This window comes from Prionailurus viverrinus, chromosome D3 (genome assembly GCF_022837055.1).
Source record: "Prionailurus viverrinus isolate Anna chromosome D3, UM_Priviv_1.0, whole genome shotgun sequence".
Classification (NCBI taxonomy): Eukaryota; Metazoa; Chordata; class Mammalia; order Carnivora; family Felidae; genus Prionailurus; species Prionailurus viverrinus.
This window is the reverse complement of record NC_062572.1, coordinates 5,363,853-5,385,331: the sequence shown is the minus strand read 5'-3', so window position 1 is coordinate 5,385,331 and position 21,479 is coordinate 5,363,853. Positions and strand designations below refer to the sequence as shown.

The window sequence follows — 21,479 nt, the reverse complement described above, 5'->3', positions numbered from 1 at the left end:
TAAGAAGAGGGGCGCCTGGGTGGCTGCGGCGGTTAAGCGTCGGACTTGGGCTCCGGGCCTGAGCTCCAGGGTCGTGGGTTCGAGCCCCACGTCTGGCTCTGTGCTGACAGCACAGGGCCTGGAGCCCGCTTCGGATTCTGTGTGTCCCTCCCTCTCTCTCTCTTTCTGCCCCTCCTCTGCTCGTGCTCTTTCTCTCTCTCAAAAAAAAAAAAAAAAAAAAAAGAGAGAGAGAGAGAGAGAGAGAAAGAGCTCGAGCAGAGGAGGGGCAGAGAGAGGGAGAAAGAGAGAATCCCAAGCAGGTTCCCCGCTGTCAATGCAGAGCCCCTTGTGGGGTCGAACTCCCCAAGGATGAGATCATGACCTGAGCTGAAATCAAGAGTCAAACGCTTAACAGACTGAGCCCCCCAGGCGCCCCAAAGGCAGAGCTTTTGAGTAAACTCTACGCCCAACATGGGGCTTAGAACTCACGACCCTGAGATCAAGAGTTGCCCGTTCCACCAACTGAGCCAGCCCCGTGCCCCCAAAGCTACTAAGTGTTAACACTGCCAGGAAGTCATCCCCCTTACAGAAAAATGGAGACACGGCAGACAGGACCACAGGGTCCCGCCTTCCCTCCCCAGAGGTAACCACTGTTCGTAGGGTAATGAACGTCTGTATCAGTCTCCTGGGGCTGCCCTAATAAATTACTACAAACCTGGAAGCTGACTTGAACCCACAAACACTTACTCTCGCGCAGTTCTGGAAGCTGTGGGCAGGGCTGTGCTCCCTCTGAAGTCTCCAGGGAAGACGTCCTCCTTGGCTTGTCCGGCTCCTGGGGCTGCTAGCATTCCTTGGCTTGTGGCTGGGTCCCTCCGGTCTCCCTCCATTGTCACATGACCTCCTCCCTCGTGTCTCCTCTGTGTGTTTGTTATAAAGACACTTGTTAGATTTGGGGGCTATGAGGGTAATCTAGAATGATCTCATCTCGAGATCTTTGCCTTAATTACATCTGCAACGATGCTTTTTCCAAATAAGGTCGTGTTTACAGGTTGCGGGTGGACCTTGTGGGGGGGGGAGGGAGGGCATCACTCAACCCCCTACAATATCTTTCCAGTTCTTTCCCTACATGTACATTAACGGGTAGAAAATATATGTTATTAAGTATGCCAACGAAGAAATTTTTTTTTAACACAAATGGTATTTCGTATGTATTATTCTACAACTTGCTTTTCCTCCTGAACAATGTCTTCGAGAATGATGCTCTTCGTGGGTCAATCCTACTGCTTTTCGCTGACGCACACAGCATCGCGAGATGTGGACTGGGCTGCAATTTACTAGCCATTTCCTACTGACGGATTCTGAGTTTGTTTACGATTTTTCCATCCAGGCTTGGCGAAGTAAGATGTTATCAGAGTTTTAAGGCCCTGCTTTTATTTTACTTAAAAAAACCCCCAATTTTTGACATTTATTTATTTTTGAGAGAGAGAGAGAGAGAGAGAGAGACAGAGCATGAGCAGGGGAGGGACAGAGAGAGAGGGAGACACAGAATCGGAAGCAGGCTGCAAGTTCTGAGCTGTCAGCACAGAGCCCGATGCGGGGCTCAAACTCACGAACCGTGAGACGGTGACCTGAGCTGAAGTCGGATGCTTAACTAACTGGGCCACCCAGGCACCTCTATTTTACCTTTTTTTTTTTTTTTTTTTTTTTTTTGCAGTGTCCCGGCTTTTGTTGCAAACTCGGGCAGCGTGTGGTAGCCCTATTTTGCTTTTAATTGGGACAGGTATGAGCGTACAAGAAGACTGAATATAGTGTGTGTGTGTGCAGTTTAAAGAATACTAAGTGTGCACCATGTTCCTATGGCCCAGTGTCTTGGGAGCCTCTCCCTAAATTCATCTTCTTCTCTTGGAAGAAACCAGTGCCCTGAATGTCGTACAGCCTTTCTTTGCCTTTCCTTATGTTTCTCTAACAGGTGTGTGTTCCTCAGCCAGACGTTTTGGGTTGTGCTGCTTTTTCCCTTCCTGTAAAAGTCTGTACGCTTCTCAGCCTTGATCTTTTTGCTCAACGTCATGTTTCGAGGTTCATTGTGCTGGCGTTTCTGTAGATCATGCCTTTTCACTGCTGCGTAGTATTCACTGGGTGACTGTCCCACCGCCTGTGTATCCCTTTTCTTGGGTTGTGGCCACCTATCCCCCCTCTGCTTTCTCCTGTGGCTGGAGAGGAGGCGGAGAGGTTGAACTTTGGGACATCACTTCAGGCACATTTGGCCCTTGGTAGCTGGCATCCATCCGATTTCCACAGCCCTGTGGGTGGAGATGGATGTTTGAGGCAACCTCACGACAGACGCCAGAAAAACAAATCCTCTAACGACCCTTTTGCCTGATGAACCCAAGGAACTCGGCTGAGTCCCCGTTTGGACTCACCCTTCACTTTCCTCCTGGACCAGCCTGGGAGAGGCTATGCTAGGGGCTGCAGGCGATGGAAATAGGTCACCTTCTGGTCCCTTCTGGCCTTCTCTCCATCAAGTCCTACACCTCACTCCTTTGGCCATGACTTGGGGAAAGTCAATTCTATGCGAGAAGCTGTTCTCAAGTCGTCTGGCCCCCACGCCCTGCCGCCTGATGTCTAATCCAGCACCCTAGGCTCTTGGTCTGTCTTCCAAAGTATCTCTATGTATCGATAAATATTTAAAGATGTATCTCAGGGTGCCTGGGTGGTGCAGTCGGTTAAGCACCCAACTTTTGATTCTGGCTCAGGTCATGATCTCGGTTGTGGGATCGAGCCTCACGTTGGGGTCCGTGCTGAGTGTAGAGTCTGCGTAAGATTCTCTCTCTCTGCTTCTCCCCCTTCTTAAAAAAATGTATCTCTATCTAAGCTTATATTCATAAACAGGTATATTAACACCTCTCTCTCTCTCTCTCAATATATATATCTCCCCTTCTCATTATCCCCCACGCTTCCACCCTAGTTAAGCCACCATGATATCCCATGTGAACCTTTGCAATATTTCCCTCTATCCCACTCCAAACTCAGCCCCGCTCACTCTATTACCGCACAGCAGCTAGAATAATGCTTTCAAAATATATGTCATGTCACCCTCCTACTCAAAACTTTCCGAAAGGCTTCTAATCACACTTTAAGTAAAGCCCATAGTTCTCACCCTGCGGGCTCCCAAGGTCCTGTATTAGTCATTCCCTTTTGTGCCAAACGTGCCTCAGGGCCTTTGCACTTGCTATATCCTGTCTCTCGAAGGTTCCTCCCAAAGATCCGGCCCTGGGTCGGATGCTTCACTTTTGTTTTCCTAAGGTGGGACATCTTCAGGTCGTGATAGAGGGATACTAACTTGGGGATCCGACCCATCCTAGTTGTTACTGATGGCTGCCCATCTTTGCGTCAGGCGTTCTAGGCCATCCCACGCGGGTACCGAATGTACCAAAGTGAGCAGGAACCCCTCCAGGGGGAGAGGGCAAGGGGAGTGACTTTTGGCGATCGTTAAGGTAGAATGCTTCTGGCAGCAAGCTAGGATGACGCCACTCCCCGGGGATTAATCCGTGAGGACAGTTACTATTATTCAGCCAGACGCCCAGGGCTAGCCACGGGCTTGCCCTGCAGCTCAGAGAGAGAACTTGGCTTTCCCCCTTTCTCTCTGCCGTCCTCTGTTAGCGGGTTTTCTTGCACCCTGGCCCTGTTTCTTGGGGTTGTGAAACACCTGTCGCAGCCCCCTGCAGAGGGACCTCGCTCCTCCCCAGGAAACTGTGTGGGAGGGCACCCCCCCGCCCCCCATATATGCCCCTTTGGTCTCACTGGAAGCCGGTCATATGCCTACCCGTGAGCCAATCCGGCAAAGGAACTCTGGGATTGATGCCCGGGGGCAGACATTTACCAGGGGTGGGGGCCAGCTTCTTACGCACGAGGAACTGACGGATATTCAACCCCATACCTACTCAGAGAAAGCATCCGTTCTCGTAATCTCCCCAAACCCACTTGTGGTTCAGGTGACAGATGCTTACGGTGAACTCATCCCAGTTCCTACCGTGGTGTCTTGCCCCGGGGAATAAACAGTAACGCGATGGCAAAACCTCCTTCAGCGAGTAAACACCATCCTTCCCTCTTTCTCTCTCTGGCTTAGGCTGGTCTCCTGAGGGTGGAGTTTGGCTTGGGTTGAAAGCTACTGATTGCAGAATAACCAAAGCAGTGAAATTTGTCGGCACTGATTAACTTTTTACTTTTAGATGTGTTTTTTTTTTTTAAATTTTTTTTCAACGTTTTTTATTTATTTTTGGGACAGAGAGAGACAGAGCATGAACGGGGGAGGGGCAGAGAGAGAGGGAGACACAGAATCGGAAACAGGCTCCAGGCTCCGAGCCGTCAGCCCAGAGCCCGACGCGGGGCTCGAACTCCCGGATCGCGAGATCGTGACCTGGCTGAAGTCGGACCCTCCACCGTCCGAACCACCCAGGCGCCTCGTGCCCATGATGAAACTTTCTAACGTCAGCTTAGGTCAGGATTCAACCCCTTGGCTTGGGCACAATCCTCCCAGGAGAGACTCGGGAGTTGGATTTTGTGACGCTCCCGGTAGGTGGGTAGCTGTCTGGGTCCGTGTCACGTTATTGTCCAGCTGTCTCTCTGAGGACGGACCTTTTGGGCTCTTTACCAGCTGCACCTTATCATGGCATTCTGTGTGTACAAAGAAATATGCTTTGAGAAGAGAGGAGAAAACTGAGATGCATAGCGTCAAAAGCACGTGGACTTTCGGATAAGCCTGACTTGTACCCCAGCTGTGGGGACCAGTCCTCTTCCAGGCCATCAGTTTGGGGCCTTCTTGGGAAAACTCTTTGCTAGTTCCGAATACTCACGCTTTTTCCCTTGAAGCTGCTTTCAGCATATTCCAGAGGGCTCGGTGTGTTTTCATAATTTCCTATGTTAGTTAATGGTCATCTTATAATGGTGACAGCTTTGAAAGATGGAAAGCCTAACTTACTGCACAGCAGCGTGGGAGAAATCAGCAGGAACTCCGACGGGCTTGTACACGAGGGAGCAGCAGGGTCGTGGATTCGAAACATGTGGTGGGGAGGTCAGTCCTCTGATGCATGTGGCCTGGTAGGTTTCTGGATTCCGTTACAAAGCTTTGAAGAACCTAGAATAGGATGGGGACGCACAGATCGGAAGTGTGGTGTGCGCGCAGTACCAATCTAGATCCTTGAATCCGAGATAAGCAAAGGTACAAGGGGACGTGGGGAAGGTTACACACAGACCACAGACACTTTAAGGTTCTTGGTCAAGAAGCGCCCTTCTAGCAATGTGCCCATTTTAAGTGGGAAGAACTTTCTTGAACCTCTTCTTTGTCCCCCTCTCTGATTTTGTCCAGAAGGATAAGGCACAGCAAGGTGAGGCCCGAAAAGGTACCTCCCGATGTTCGTATGTCTGGAAGAATGACAAAGGGGTGACAAGGCACCGGTCATTCTGGCTACACTTTACCTCTTCCTTGGGTTCCCCTACAGGTGCCGTGTCTGGTTGGGTGGGCCAGGCTGAAGGGATTAAGAATGAATCAAGTGGTTGGGGAGCCTGGGGGTGGGGTGGAGCTCAGTCGGTTGAGCGTCCGACCTCGGGTCAGGTCATGATCTCACAGTCCGTGAGTTCGAGCCCCGCGTCGGGCTCTGTGCTGACAGCTCGGAGCCTGGAGCCTGCTTCGGATTCTGTGTCCATCTCTCTGCCCGTCTCCTGCTCTCTCTCTCTCTCTAATTTAAAAAAAAAAAAAAAAAGGAAAGGATGAATCAGGCAGCTGTCAGGTGTAAGAAATCCAGCCCTCTGCCTGCTCCGCGAGAATTGGCCAGTCCCCTGGTCAAACTCCGATTTGCCTGCCCCATGAAGGTGAGGGAGGTCTTCCATAGCAGAACCCTCTTGCCTAGCCCACGGCACACACCTGGCATTTCTGAATGACTGTTTCTTGAGCCACTACTATGGATCAGGCTCCGGGACCCCTGGGAACCCCGGGGAACCAGTGAAACAAAGATTTTGCTTCCGTGGGATTTGCATTCCAGTGTCAAAGGAAATCAACATGAATTATATGAATCCTTCAAAGATTAACCTCCTTCGGGGTCAAGATGAACTCACGCCTTCACAAAGGGGATAATGCAAAGAGCCAGAGCTGGCCCTACAACTTGGAGATCAGGGGAGGTGGCTAGTCTGGAAGTCATGTTTATATAGCGAGCAGCCTGTTTTATTATTATTATTATTATTATTAAATGTTTATTTTTGAGAGAGAGAGAGAGAGAGGGAGGGCGGGAGGGGCCGAGGGGGTGGGACAGAGGGTCTGAAGCAGGCTCCATGCTGACAGCACAGAACCTGATATGCCGGCTTAAAACCACGAACCGCGAGATCATGACCTGAGCCAAAGCCGACGCTTAACCGACCGAGCCACCCAGGCGCCCCCGCTCACCCTGTTTTAAATTAGAACCTATGTTTCTTTGCGGTGCTTGAGAGATGCAAGCTGTTTATGATTTAGTGGCGGGCTGCTTCATCAAACTGCAACACTGCAAAAAAATTGTGCCCGGGGGAGGCTGACTGGGTTGCTGCGAGAATAAATTACAAGGAGTGTGGTGAGGTCCCTCGCACCGTGCTAACCAGCATACAGGAAGGAGTCCAAGAAATAAACCTTCAAAATATGTCCCAGGTCCCATCTGTCTCTCCATTTCTACACCTGCCACCTGGCTCAGTCACCATCATCTGTTTCAGCATCATCCTAACTGGTTTCCTGCCTACATACTTGCTCCCTGAAGACTAGTCTCAGCTCAGCAGCCAGAGGCCTTCCTCTTACAGCCAGTCAACATGTCCCTCTTCTCAGTGGTCTCGTCTCGCCCGTGGTAAAAGCCAGGCCTCAGTGGTCCCCAGGAGCCACCTGTGCTGGCCCCTCTCCATTGACTTTGTCTCCTACCCCAGATCTCTCAAGTCAAAGAAAAACACCGGGCACTTGAGTAGCTCTCTAACCCCACCCGGCACTCCTACCTCAGGGCCTTAGCACGTGCTGTCATCGCTGCCTGGAAACATTTCTCCCAGAGACTGAATAGCTCATTACTCCCGTCACCTGCTTCAAGTCAACGGTAGTGGTCACCTTTTCAAGGGGACCTTCCCTGACAACCCTATTTATTTATTTGTTTACTTGGAGACAGAGAGCGTGATTCGGGGAGGGGCAGAGGCAGAGAGGGAGACGGAGAGAATCCCAAGCAGGCTCCACGCTGCCAGCGCAGAGCCCCACGTGGGACTCGAACCCATGAAACCGCCAGATCATGACCTGAGCGGAACCAAGAGTCCGATGCTCAACCTACTGAGCCACCCAGGGATCCCCTAACAACCCCACTTTAGTAGAAACACTCCTCCACCAGTGCTCTCTAGCCTTCCCTGCTTTGTTTCTTTCCATAGTACTTAATACTTTGTATTATACGAATAACCGTATACTTATCATCTCGATGACACTCATCGGTACACTATGTGTTCTACCGTATACAGTGTGTTATGTATGACGTAATGTGATATATTCCCCCCCACTTCTGTTGACACAGGTCAGGAATTTTGCTCCATTCGCTGCTGTAACCGCAAAGCCCCGCTCCGTGCCTGGTGCCCAGCAGGCGCTCGGTCAATATCTGCAGGAGGAACAAATCAATAGCGACCGAACGAACACAGAACGAGCCAGCGGCCCGCGACCTCTGCCCTCCCGCGCGGCTTTAACCCCTTCCCGCCGCAGGTGAGGACTAGGAGCCCGGGGGCAACGCGCCTGCGCAGCCCCACCCACAGCACGAGCAGGTTCCAGACCCGGAGGCCGCTGGGCGTGGCGGCGAGTACTCCTTTGCGAGGCTCGGCGCCCGCGGAGGGTTACACGCGGGGGGGCGTGGCCTGCGAGGGGCGGGACCTCCGGGGGGCGGGGCCGGCCGGGGATCCCGCAGGCGGCGGCCGCGCCGCGCTCAGTCGCGCCGCGCTCGCAGTCCTCGCCGCCGCCCGGCAGCTGCCCTCCGACCCCGCCGCCGCGCCTGCAGACCCCCCGGCCCGGTCCCAGTGCCGCTCCGCGTCCCCGTGCCCGTCCCCGCGCAGCCCCCGCCGCAGCCATGTCCAAGCAGCCGCGAGCCGGCGGGGAGGAGATCCTGGAGTGCCAGGTGATGTGGGAGCCTGACGGCAAGAAGAACACGCAGATGGACCGCTTCCGGGCGGCCGTGGGCGCTGCCTGCGGCCTGGCGCTGGGTGAGTGCGGGCGCGCGGCCCGGGGGCTCCCCGGCCACCCCGTCCCCGGGGCCAGGGCCCTCCAGAAACCCGGCTTCCCCTCGGAGAGGGGCCCGCTCCTGGGGACCGGGGCGCCCCCTTCTCCCGGGCGTTGCTGGCAGGGCCCCCCTAGCTGTTGGAGTGGTCTCCTGATTTCCAGTCTCCTTCTTGGGGGGCTTGGAGGAGCCCCTGGAAGTGGGGGCCCCCTTTCCGGGGGGGGTGGTGGGACTCCTGACTGTGGCAGCTGCGTCCCTGGGAGGGTCCCCCAGCCCCTCCCCCGGCCTTGGAACCTGGGGGCACTGAGAGATCCCTTGTTAGGCCAGGCGCTCCCTGGGGTCTTGCACTCTGGCCTGGTGGGGGGGGGGGGGGCTTCCTTCCAGACGTAAGATGTAGGGTCTTTCTGACTTGTGGCTCTTCTCCTGGGTGTGTGGGGGTCACTCACCAGCCAGTAGCACCTGCTGTCTCGTCCTAACCCCCCCGACCCCCCCTTACTAAAGGGCCAGTGTGGCTGGCATTCAGGCTCCTGGGAGAAAGATGGTCAGGTAGGAACCTTTGGGGTTAGGGCAGGACTCCTTCTCCGCCTGTTGGCATTCCCAGGCCCCAGCAGAACCCAGTCCCAGGCGTGCCATCCAGGCACCACCCCGGCTCTCAGAAACCACCTGGCTGGGTTTGGGCTGGGCACACCAGGCCCTTTTTCTGGGTCAAGAAGCACTCTGGCCTGGGCCTCCCTGCAGCTCAGCTGACTTCTGAGGCTCCTGTGTTTTTGCTGGTGGCATCACATCCGTGTTCTCAGTCCTTGTCACAGGCACGGAGACCTGCTCTGCCTAGCGGAGTCGCTGCCTCCTTACGTGCCCCCCTTTTCCTGGGGCCCTTGTTCCCTCTGCCCTGAACGTTGGCTGGCTTTCCTGCTTCCTGCGTTTCCTCCCTCCTCCCTTCGGTGCACCCTGCTTGCTTTCCCGGAGCACAGGTCTGACTTTTCACTCCTTGGCTGCGAGTTCACAACGGCCCCTTGTTGACCATGGAATCGCACACAGGGCCACCTGGCGGCTTCGCGTTCCCCACAGCGCGATGGGTGTCATAGCTTCTGCCGAGCCCCTGTCCTTGGCAGGCCCAGCCCTGTCGCGCCCCTGTCTCCTGCACACTGGACAGGGAGCACCTTGGAGGCAGATGTGGCTTATTCCTCCGGGGCCTTGCAGGGTGTAGTTGGTAAGTGACCGTGTGTCAGGCTGGGGGCGAACAGACGAGGCTCCAAAGAGCTGGGGGTGGGACATCGTTCTTGTTTTCGCCTCGATCCCGTCTGCGTCTCCTCTGCCAGCAGTAACAACCTCTCCCGTGGCGAGCCAGCCCTGCCACTCTAGGAAACCACCGCACACGGGTTGTGCGTGGGTGAGACCCATCTAACCTGACGACCTGGATTCTGAACTGGCTCCACCATTTACTGGCTGCGTGATTAGGAGAAAATTAACCTGATCTTCGCAAGCCTCTTTACAGACTTTCCCCACCTGTAGAATGGGCACGATGAGAGGGCCGGCGTCAGTGGGTGGTGGTGCGAGGGTGACAGGAGGTGATCCGGCCCAGCGGTCACTTGCACCTGGCATGCGGGTTGCTGTGTAAATACCACCGGGCACTGGCAGCTCCCAGTTGGCCTGCTCAGGGCTGCGGGGGGGGGGGGGGGGGGGGGGGGGGAAGGGGGGTGCCCGGGGCCAGATTGGCGCTGTGGACTTAGGACTTCACTTGGACGGCTCACACACTGGGAGACACACAGGAAAAGCGAAATTTCCATCTTCTTTTGAAAACCTAAAGGCCTGTGTTGCTGGGCCTGTATCCCCACGTGGTGGCAGTGAGCTGGCCCCGGTGGGGTTCCTCTCTTGGTCTGGGGGTGGTTTAGAGCTTGGCGTCTGTCTTTTTGTCCTCTTCTGCTCCTGATGGCTAAGCCAGCCTGCTCTTCTCGCCTTTCCAGAGGCCTGGCCCTGGACTTCTGGGCTTTAAGATTCGTCTCAGATGTTTCCTCCTCTTTGATTACTGTCGTCGAATATTTTCTCCTTCTCCGCTCTCCAGGCGCGTGTAATTTGGACTTTCATCCTGCCTCGCTTTTTCGTTAACTTGTGAGCATTCTGATCGCTTGAAAGACTATAGCCTTGAACTTGTATCTTCTGCGCCCCCAGTGTTTTCTGTGTAGCTGGCACGCGGTGTTGAGCAGAGTGCTGTGCCCACGTGTGCAGGGAGAGCAAGGGACACATCCTCACGGGTGGCTGCAGCTGTGCTCGGTCCCCGAGGAGGGATGGGCGGGAGGGCGGCCTTCTCCAGCCTGACCGCCTCTCCACGAGCCCAGCCCAGGGCTGGCGTGAGGTTGGGCGGGGCCTTGGCGGGGTCCCGTATTCTTTCCGTATTCTTTCCGACTCCCAGGGCCTCGGGTCGGTTGGTTCCTGTGACTGCTCCCAGCCGACCTCACCCGAGGACTCCGCACACGTCCGCGTGGACCTCGGGGCGGGGGGGGGGCGGGGGCGGTTGTAGCCGTCCTGTGGACAGCGTGTGAGAGACCCCAGGAGACACGCCGCGGATACCGGCCCTCCGTAACCAGGGGAGCGACACCCGCTTTCAAGTGCGCGCTCCTTCGGTGGACCGTGCCGAGTGCCTTTCTGTGTGCCGCAGGCCGCAAATCACGGCAGCCTTCGGGCGGCTGGGATGGCCTTTGCCCGCAAATGGAAGGCTTGGTCCCGGCTCTCAAACTGCTCACGGCGGCTGGGGGAGAGAGCTTGTGCAGAACGGGCTTGCCAAGGGAGCGTCAGAGTAGGGATAGCCGGCTGTCGGCTCCCGAGCGGTTCCCTGGGTGCTGGGCTGTCCGATGGATCATGAGCGGAGACTCGGAGGTGCAGGCTGGTCCAGGTTCTCCTGGGTGGACGGGAAGAGGGGGTGGCTTTCAGAGCCGATGCCTACGCAGGGAAGGGTGGTAGTCGGCTCTCAGTGGGCGTGCATCCCCTGACCTAACCCGTGGAGCCCTGGCCCGGCGGGTGCTGGTACCCATTTCCCGGGTGGGCAAACACAGGTCTTGGTCGGGATGCTGCAGCCGTGAGTGGCGGGCCTGTTGTCTGTTTCCAGAGTCATGACCGTCTGCCGGGTGACGTTGCCTCTCGCGTGTGGGTGAGGGCGGGGGGTGGGGGTGGGGGGGACAGCTGTCACCGGGCTCTGTAGCTGCTTGTTGCTATGTGGCGTGACGGTGCCTTAGGTTAGGGCCCCAGGAGAGCCAGGCGGGAGCTGCAGTGGCTGTTAGGACCCAGTCTCAGAAGTCACCCTTGGTCATTTGCATAATATCCTGTTGGTGACACAGGCCCCTGCCCCGCGTGGGGCGGGGACAGCATGGGGATGTGAGTGCCGGAGGCGGGAGTCCCTGGCTGGCCACAGCCGGCCGTTCTCGTTTCTCAGGAGAAGGTGCAAACCCCGCATTTCGTTTGAAAACTGGGAGTTTAGTACGTTGGCAGCTAGTTCGGGCTCTTTGTGAACGTCGTGCAGACTGAACCAGACGTGCCCGTGGTAGGCGATCTGGGCCTCGGGAGCGCAGGCTGCGAGCGGGGCGTGGGTAGAAGCCACAGGGCCCGGCCCGGCTGACGACTCGTCCCTCAGGACTTGCCTGGGTCGTCCATGTGGACGAGCTCCCCCCCAGAGGCACGCGTCCCCCTGCTGTCCTCTGGGGCCCTCGTCACGTTAAGGTGCCGTCGAGACCACTCGTCCCTCGCATCGGCAGGCGGGTGGCATCTTCCTCCCTCCAGGTGCTGCCAGAGCCTCGCTTTCTGACGGGCTCGCTTTCGGTGCAGGCCCCGGGGTCGGGCCTCCGTCCGTCTCTTGTGTCGGCCTGGGGGAGCTCTCGGAGCTGGGAGCCTCGGCCACTGGTGAGGGCTGGCGTGACATCGAACAGAAAGGCCCGGGAGGAGACGGAACCGGGGGCCCCGCGGACTAGCCCAGCCTCCCCGCTGTGGGCAGGCAGGGGCTCCCTCTGCCAGAACCGCCCTGGGCCCGCGCTGCCCTCCTCCTGGTCCGCGAGCCCGGCGTCTCCTACTCGTGAACGCGTCCCTGTGCTGGCATGGCCCTGTCCCGACGTCCTGGCCCGTCCCACGCTGCCGGGTAGCCTGGCGCGTGTCCTGCTCCCGCGAGGTGACGGGCAGGGACGACGATGGCTGGCGCACCAGGTCCTTTCCCTTTGCCAAGCTGTGGTCTCTCAGTGCTTTGTGTGTTTTGACTCGTTCGGTCTTCGCAGTGACCGTGGCGAGTCACGGAGGACGACTTATGGAGGAGACGCTGAGGCCCAGAGAGGGTTGTTTACTTGTCTGAGCTCACATGGAAAGCGGCAGGACCTGGACCCGGATGGTCGAGCTCTGGAGCCTGTGTCTCGAAGCCAGGCTCTGTTGGTCCTCGGGGGTCATTGCTGTTATCCCCATCTTGCAGGTGAGAGTGCCGAGGCTCAGAGAGGTGGCACAGCTTGCCCATGGTCCCTGTGCAGTAAGTGGCAGGGCCGAGACTCGAACGCAGCCATCCAGCCCAGCCCGGAGCGCAGGGTTAACTCCCCACTGTCACGGGAGGATCCGTGCTCTTCTCCAGTCAATTTCCAGGTGACCTATAAGGACACTGAGTCCAGAGAGGCACAGTGGCCTACCTCAGGTCCCCAAGCCCGGTCTCCAGAGTCAGGGCCGGCCCCAGAGTTCCAGACACGCCATCCCTGGTGTTTTCCCCCCCACATGCCTGGTTGACCTGGTCTGTGGCCCCCGGCTTGAGTCGACGGGGCAGGACTGGAGGGCAGGCCTCCCGGGGCTTGGAGGCAGGGGGCGGGGGGGGGGGGGGGAAGCCTCACTGCCACGAACCCGAACTGCTCTAAAGCCCCTGTTCCCTGCTTGCTGTGCGGCCTCTGTGCTGACTCTCCCCTCCTCGTCTGGGGGATCCTTCTCCACTCCGCCGCAGAGGGGACGCTGTACCACTCGCTCCCTGCTCTTCGCCTCGGCTCTGGGCTTCCCCCCGGCATCCCCAGCCTGCCCTTGCTGCCAGGGCCGCCCCTGCCTCCTGCAGCCTGCCCTGCTCTCGGACACGTCTCTTCCTCCCGCTCCAGAGTCCCGCGTGCCCGAGGACAGTTCTGGACGCCTCAGGGGGAAGGGGCATTGCCGACGGGCAGGGATCATCGTGTCCCCCCCTCCGTGCCCCCCAGGACTGGGAGCAGTGAAGACCGTTAGGCCTTGCTGGCACTGAGGGAATTCAGCCCGGCCATTGCCTTATGCCCCGTTTTCCTCTTCCTGACACCTGCTGGGCACCTTTCTGCCCGTCTGTCCCAGGAGCAGCAGCATGGGAACATGTAGCTTGCTGGGAATACGTGGAGATTGAAAACGCCCAGTGAGGGCAAGGGACTTGCCCAGGGTCTCAGGATCAGAACCTGGTGTGAAGAACCTGCTTCCGTTTGCGTAGAGAAGAGAGAGGGGGATGTGTCTACTCACGTACGGAGTCTCTGTTAAGACGCACACGCTTTGCCTGTTCCAAAGTCTGAGTCACCTCCCCCCACCCCCAACACTGTTACCTGCATGTGAGGTCATCACCGAGCTTCTGGTTGCATTTCTGGGACCTCGAATCTGTCAGATGGGGCTTTCCTCATTTCGTGTGATATAATAGCAGGCCTAACGTAGCTCCGACTACGTCCAAGGCCCCGTTCCAGCATCTCGTGCCTGTGTTCGTTTGAGTTCTCCCAACAGCCCCACGAAGAGGGGGTGCTGTGAACCATCTCCACTTGACAGATGGGGACACCGAGATACGGCGTGCTCAAGTAGCTTCCACAGGGTCGCACGGCTAGTACGTGGCCAAGGCGGGATGTGAAGTCAGGCCTTCTGGCTCTGGAGCCCATGTTCTTAGGCACTGCCAGTCAGGGTATGAAGTCACTGCCTCATGCTTTTGTTCGTGTTAGGGGCCAGAGGTGGTAGGTTCGCTCTGGTAAAAGTTAGGATACGCCATCGCCCCCAGACCGTTTCCCATCAGATGCCTCTGAGAAACCTGTGACTCCTTAGGCGTGGCCATCTCCTTACTGAACTGCTAAGGCTTTCGAAGCGTTACTTGAGCTGTGTGCTGTTTTCTTTTCTTTCTAGAAAATTACGATGACTTATACCACTGGTCGGTTGAATCCTATTCAGACTTCTGGGCCAAGTTCTGGAAATTCAGTGGGGTCATCTTCTCCCGCATGTATGATGAGGTGAGTCGAGACTTGGCACACACATTGTCTTCTTACGGTTGTGGGTCCAAAATGAAGTGTTTGTTTTTGGGGACACCGAGTCCTATCTTCTTTCCAAGCCTCACACCAACGGGGAGAAAATCATTGTTCTGGAGAGTTGGCAGAAAGTTGGGTTGAGGTCACAGATTCCACGGAGAGCATGCCTTCTAGACTCCGTGATGCGTGGACCCCAGGCCCCGTCCTGGGAACGCGGGCGACCCTACGTGGCAGGACATCGTTTCATTTTTATTTTATTAAAAAATTTTTAATCGTGGTAAGATACACGCCACAAAATTTACCACCTTCACCATTTTAGTGCCCAGTTCAGTGGTGCTATTAAATCCATTTACGCTGTCGTGTTTGAAACCGCCAGGAGGTTTATCGTTTCTTAAGCCTGGAGTTTAGGGACCTTTACGACTCCTTATGCTGTCAGTCAGTGACTATCTGGGGAAAGGGGGTCTCCTGTTACTCAAAGTTTAATTTATTGGGTTTGATGGTGGGGTGAACCATCCTGAAAGATTCATCTGTCGGCACCTGGGGAGGAAAGTCGAGGTTCGAGCCCTTCGAGGAAGGAGGTGAGGGACCCGGGTCGGGGAAATTGTGGGAGGGGCAGGCGCATGCCATCGCCATCTCCTGGTTTTCCGTGTGTCTGGTCAGAGCCTGGGACATTCGGCAGGTGCCACATCTGTCTTATTCCCTTTTTGTCAGCGGCTCTCATAAAGTAGGTGCTTCATAAGTATTTGTTGAAAGAGTACGTTACTGGGGATGGTGCTTTCCCTTTGGCATTAATTTCTTAAAAAAAATTTTTTTTTAATGTTTATTTATTTTCTTGAGAGAGAGACAGAGTGCAAGCAGGGGAGGGGCAGAGAGAGGGAGACGCAGAATCCGAAGCAGGCTCCAGGCTCCGAGCCGTCAGCACAGAGCCCGACGCGGGGCTCAAACTCACAAGCCGTGAGACCATGATCTGAGCCGAAGTCAGACGCTTAACCCCACCGTCCCTCTTTTTTTTCAAACTTTATTGAGGAATAAACAATGAAACTGTATATATTTAAAGCATCCAGCGTGATGATTTGCTGTAGGGATACATTGTGGAAATTAACACGCCCACCATCTCGCCTGCTTTCTCTTTGTGGTAAGGACACTTAAGATTACCTCTCTTAGGGGCGCCTGGGTGGCTCAGTCGGTTGGACGGCCGACTTAGGCTCACGTCATGATCTCGCGGTCCGTGAGTTCGAGCCCCGCGTCGGGCTCTGGGCTGACAGCTCAGAGCCTGGAGCCTGTTTCGGATTCTGTGTCTCCCTCTCTCTGACCCTCCCCCGTTCGTGCTCTGCCTCTCTCTGTCTCAAAAATAAATAAACGTTAAAAAAAAAAAAAAAAAAAAAAGATTACCTCTCTTGGCAACTTTGGTGTGTAACTTCTTCCCGATTACCTAGAGGGCGCTGATCTCTTTTCAGTTTCAAGCCTGTAGGCCAGTTCGGTGTTCAGTCTACGAAACGGTTTGATGATGCTTTGGGCCGGGTTAGCGGGCTTCCTGGGAAGCAGAGTGTCTTTTGTTTACTCCCCTGTGGATCTCATTGTGCGCGTTTGCCGTCATCTCCTGTAGGTTGTGGACACCTCAAAAGGGATCGCGGACGTCCCTGAGTGGTTCAGAGGCAGCCGGCTAAACTATGCGGAAAACCTCCTGCGCCATGAGGAGAATGACAAAGTCGCCCTCTATGCCGCGAGTGAGTCCCGACTGCGACTTGGGTTTTCCTCTTGTATTTATTTACTTATTTTAACCTATTTTTATTTTTATTTTTATTTATTTTTTTTTTTTCCCAATATGTGAAGTTGATTGTCAAATTGGTTTCCAGGACTTTCCTCCTTTAGTGTCCTCGGGGCCACCCACCCAGAGGGCCGCGTGGTCAGAGACGCTCCGAAACGTTCACAGGCTGCAGTGTGTGTCTCCAGACAGTGTCTTGGCCCCTGTTCTCCTCTTCCCTTTTTTATTGTGCCAAAAAAATGCGAACGTTAAGTGTACCATCTTAACCATTTTTAAAAAAGGATTCAGATTTATTTATTCGTTTTGAGCTAGAGAGCAGGGGAGGGGCAGAGAGAGAGCGAGAGAGAATCCTAACTCAGAGTCCAGCCAGGTAGTCAGGTGTGATGGGATTTCCTTCTTCTTTACGGCTGCATAATATTTCCTTGTAGGGATGCCTCACATTTTGTTTGTCCATTGCTCTGTGAGTGGGCCCTTGGGGTGCTCCCACGTCCTGGCTGTCGGGAGGAAGGCTACAATGAACATGGGTGTGCAAATAGCTCCCTGAGGTCCCGCTTTGGATTCTCTTGGATATACATCCAGAAGTGGATCATGTGGTGATTCGGTGTTTAATTTTCTTTTTTTTTTTTTAATTAAAAAACATTTTTTTAAATCTTTATTTATTTTTGAGAAAGAGTGAGAGAGACAGAGTATGAGCGGGGGAGGGGCAGAGAGAGAGGGAGACGCAGAATCCGAGGCAGGCTCCGGGCTCCGAGCTGTCAGCACAGAGCCCGACGCGGGGCTCGAACTCACAGACTGTGAGATCATGACCTGAGCTGAAGTCGGACGCCCAACTGACTGAGCCACCCAGGTGCCCCACTAGGGGTTTTCTTAGTAAGGAGACACTGTGGTTAGTCTTCTAATTAATTGGGTTTTTGGTAAATCTGAATTTTGGTAAAAAGTGACATTGAATTATGTGCTGTTGGTAGGGTTTGAGGTGTTTTACATAGCGAATTTTCCAGGTGACTACATTTCTCTTCTTTGAGTAATTAAGCTTTATTTACCCATTTTATTTATTTTTTAAAGTCTATTTATCTTGAGAGAAAAAGAGCGTACTCATGGGGGCGAGAGAGAGTCCCAAAGCCTAGTGCGGGGCTCGAACCCACCAGCCATCAGGGCCTGAGCTGAAATCAAGGGGGTCAGACGCTTAACTGACTGAGCCCCCCGGACGCCCCTTATTTACCCATTTTCCACACGTGTGCTGCCGTGTCTTGAGGAAATAGGGCTTCAGCAGAGACTGAACGTCATTGGCCCTTTGGTGTTCGTGACTCACGGCTTCGGTTTCGAGACGGCAGCAAAACCCGATGCTCTCGAGCTGTCCGTGTGTGGGGGACGCTCGGCCCATGCCTCGGGGGTGGGGGGGGCCCGGAGAGCTGCGCCCTCTGCCACCACCTGCCCCAGCCTCGTGTCCTGCTGCCTGCTCTCAGTCCCTGCGGATGCCAGTGCCCTGGCCTGTAGCAGCGTTCCTTGTTTGTAGTCAGCGGTGGTGCCCAAAGTCAGATAACCGTGCTCTGTCTGCTGTTTCAGTGCCCGAAGTAGGGGTGGGTGAGGTCTAGTGGCTGTGCGACCTTGGGCCAGCCTCTCAACGTGCCTGGGTCTGTTTCTGCCTCTGTCACGTGGAGAGGCTGATAGTACCGCCTTCAGGAATATAGTAGGGTTGAAGCGAGTGAACACGGATGCGTAGGCATATGGCAGACCTTGCCACGGGAAGCGTGAGTGGCTCTCAGTTGAGGTTGTACCTCTGAAATCCCCCCCTGCGTGGCTTTTAAAATCCTGGCTGTCCAGGGGCACCTGGGTGGTTTAGTCGGTTAAGCGTCCGACTTCGGCTTTGACTCACCGTCTGTGGGTTCGAGCCCCGCGTCGGGCTCTGCGCTGACAGCTGGGAGCCCAGAGCCTGCTTCGGATTCTGCATCTCTCTCTCTCTCTCTCTCTGCCCCTCCCCCGCTTGCACTCTGTCTCTCAACAATTAAATAAATGAAAAAAAAATTAAAAAAAAAAAAGTAGAATCCTGGCTGTTCCGTTCCTCCTGTGGCTTCTTAAGCACATCTCCCAGGGACGGTACCCAGGCTTCCATATGACTTTAAAGCCCACGGTCGCTTCTGATGCACATTGTCGGATAAGAACCACAGAGCCTTGTCTTTATGTCGTCTTCGGGCTGTGCCTTTTACTCTGCTTCCTGCTCAGCCCGGGTGCACTTTGGGCCGAGTGCATAGTGGCCTCGGGGAAGCTACACCAGGCCTGGCATCTCTCCCTTCGTCTCTCAGGAGGTGTTTGCGTTGTCCATCCGTTCATTCTCTCGCTTGTTCTCACCTCGGTCTCAAATGTCTCCTCAGCGCAAGGTGCTGCGGACGTGGTGTTGAACAGGATGGACAGGGTCCCCTGCTCTCGAGGGGCTGACTTTCTGGTGAGGCAAACAAGGAATAAAAGACGTATAGGCGATTCCTGACTGAGGACGGTTCAGCTTGATAATGTCCGACTTCGCGACGGGGTGGAAGCAGTGTACCTTCAGCAGGAATCGTACGTGGAATATTGCCTTCGCCGCGTCCCGGGCCAGCCATCCGTGTCCCCGTCCTCTCTCGCGGTGCTGGGCAGCGGCCGCAGCTCCCGGACCGCTGCCTGCACCCACGCGGCTGTCGCGTTTGTCACTTGCGGTACAGGATTCAATTACACGCGACCGTCAACACCTCGTCGTAAAACAGGCTTGGCTTTGTGGTGGGTGGCTGTGCCCACCCGGAGGCTCCCGGCCGTGTTCGGAGCACGTCTAAGGCAGGTCGGGCCAGGCTGCGGGGTTCCCTAGGGTAGGCGTGTTGGACGCAGGCGGGCTCTGACAGAAAGCGGCCCGCCGAGTCCTCGCTTTGTACAAGGAATGAGGGAGGGGGGCGCCTGGGTGGCGCAGTCGGTTAAACATCTGACTTCAGCTCAGGTCACGGTCTCGCGAGATCTCGCGTGATCTCGCGGGATCTCGCGTGAGTTCGAGCCCCGCGTCGGGCTCTGGGCTGACGGCTCAGAGCCTGGAGCCTGCTTCCGATTCTGTGTCTCCCTCTCTCTCTGCCCCTCCCCCCTCTCTGACCTCCCCCTGGGCCCCTTACCCTCGAGGGGAAACAGGATGTCGGTAGTGAGCCACTCGTGCGATGCGTCACCGCAGAACGCCACAGGGTTGCTGGGGGCGCTCGGTGCCGAGGGCAGCGGAGGCTGGGGGAGAGGTCCTTCCTCAGGCGGGACACGAGCCACGCGAGGCGTCCCCGCCCTCACCCTCACGCCGCACGCGTTGTGGCGTTGAGCTGTGCACGGCGTTGTCAGCCACCAGCCCTGTCTGAGTCCGTCCGCCCTGTGACCCCGAAGGAACCCCCGACCCAGCCCCTGGCACCCTTCGCTCTCTCCGGTCTCCACGGGTTTGCCCGTCTGGACGCTTCGCGGAGGCGGGGGTCACACACGGCGTGGCCTTTCGGGTCTGGCCTCTCCCTCCGCCTCGAGGTTTCAAAGCCCATCCTCGCCGCGGCTGGCGTCAGCGACCCTTTCTCTGTCCCAGGAACGTTCCACCGAGCGGAGACTTCGCGTCCTGTGTGTCCTAAGAGACCCTTCGAGGGCCGTCCTGCCCCGGGTGCCGGGGTCCCTTTGTGAACACCGCTCAGCGCCTCTTACGAGCCTGAAGCCTGAGGAGTGGGAACCCTGGGCCTCTCCCTCATCTTCTTTTCCTGCTCTCGTTGGATGTGTCTGTACTTTGACCCAAGGTCTCGGGCACTGCACGAGGTCCTGGTTTCCCCCTCTGGAAAGCGGGAAAGGTCAGACGTGAATCTTTTGGAAAAACAGAACCGAAGACCAGTAAAGGTGGTGAAACACGCCAGTCTTCTGGGTGGCTGGGTTTGGACTGAACTGGCCGTGCACGTTCGTTCACTCTCTCTTCCCAGCAACCCCCCCCCCCCCCCCGCCCCGCCCCTCTCGTGTGCACTGGCTGAACCCAGCCCCTTTTTCCTTAAGCCTAGCTCCATGTTGAGGTGGGTTAGGGAGGCATGGTTGTAATTTTGGGTGTGCTGTGTCCGTTTCACCCTCTCCCTCCACACCCCCTCTCCTGCCCATCCCTTCCCTGTAAATATGTGAACGTCTTCCATTAAGGAGCTCCCTCTTGTATTTGCGGGGCAAACAAATGCCATCAAGCCAGGGATCGTATTTAGTTTATAAATAGGGTACCTTTGTTTTTTTTTAAGTTTATTTATTTATCTTGAGAGAGAGAGACAGAGAGCGCATTCGCGGGAGGGAGGGGCAGAGAGAGGGAGAGAATCCCCAGCAGGCTCTGCACCATCAGTGTGGAGCCCGACGTGGGGCTCGATCTCATGAACCGTGAGCTCATGACCCGAGCTGAAACCAAGAATCGGACGCTTAACGGACGGAGCCACGCCAGCCCCCCAGTGGGGTACTTTCCTAAGCAGCGTCCTAGATCGGCTGGTTACTGGCTTGGGGATTTCAAGGCAGCCGTGTTTCGTTTTCTGCGTGTTCTCCTGATTTGTTCCTACTCTGCCGGCTGCGTGCGGCTGCTTCGTGCGGGGTGGAGTTCTGCTCCGGCATTCTCTGCCGAGTCCGTCCCTCCCAGGGACGGTCCCTGCCGAGGCCAGGAGGTGCCACCAAAGGCAGGCGTGCGCCGGGCCCTTGGCGCTCCAGCGAGCAGAGTGCAACCGCGTGCATCCGTGCCGCCCGCGTCGGAGTTCCGAGAACAGCTGCGTGTGCAGCACGCTCTGTCTCCAAACAGTGGGTTTCAGGTTGCTGACTGTTTTTACAGGGTCGGAAATGATCTGGGAGGGGGGAGGGGAGCACGGGGAGGGACTTCGAAGGCCGTCTGGCGAGGGGGGAGAAGAACCAGGGGCGGGCGTAGGTAACTTGAAGGCGATGGGAAAAGCCAGGTCGACACCAAACAGAAATCAGGACATTTCTTCACTTTGGAAGGGAGGTGCCCCGTGCGGCAGAATCGAACAGCAGTTGGCAGTCAGGAGTAACGTGTCTGCGTCAAAGATAACGGCCGGGATTCACCTCTTCCACGTGGAAAGTACGGCCAGATAGTTTTCCCACAGCCACGCAACATCGAGTGTCGGCCGTGTTCATTTCCTGTCGCCGTGGAGCAAATTTCCCGAAAACCGCGGCCGCAGATAGCGAACAGAGCGTCTCACGGTTTCTGTGGGTTGCGCGTTCAGAAGTGGCTTCGCTGGGGGGTTCTGGCTCGGGAGCCTC

The 21,479-nt window shown here is 56.1% G+C and overlaps 1 protein-coding gene across 2 annotated transcripts in view; it reads left to right on the top strand.

The window, feature by feature from the left end:
• Nucleotides 1-7,932: 7,932 nt before the first annotated feature.
• AACS (acetoacetyl-CoA synthetase) overlaps nucleotides 7,933-21,479 on the top strand; it is a 52,422-nt gene continuing 38,875 nt past the window's right edge. For both annotated transcript variants that reach the window (XM_047828181.1, XM_047828182.1), the window contains exons 1-3: nucleotides 7,933-8,208; nucleotides 14,340-14,443; nucleotides 16,065-16,185. In XM_047828181.1, coding sequence (XP_047684137.1) covers nucleotides 8,076-8,208; nucleotides 14,340-14,443; nucleotides 16,065-16,185 — 358 coding nt within the window. In that variant the 5' untranslated portion in view covers nucleotides 7,933-8,075. The remainder of the gene's footprint in view (nucleotides 8,209-14,339; nucleotides 14,444-16,064; nucleotides 16,186-21,479) is intronic.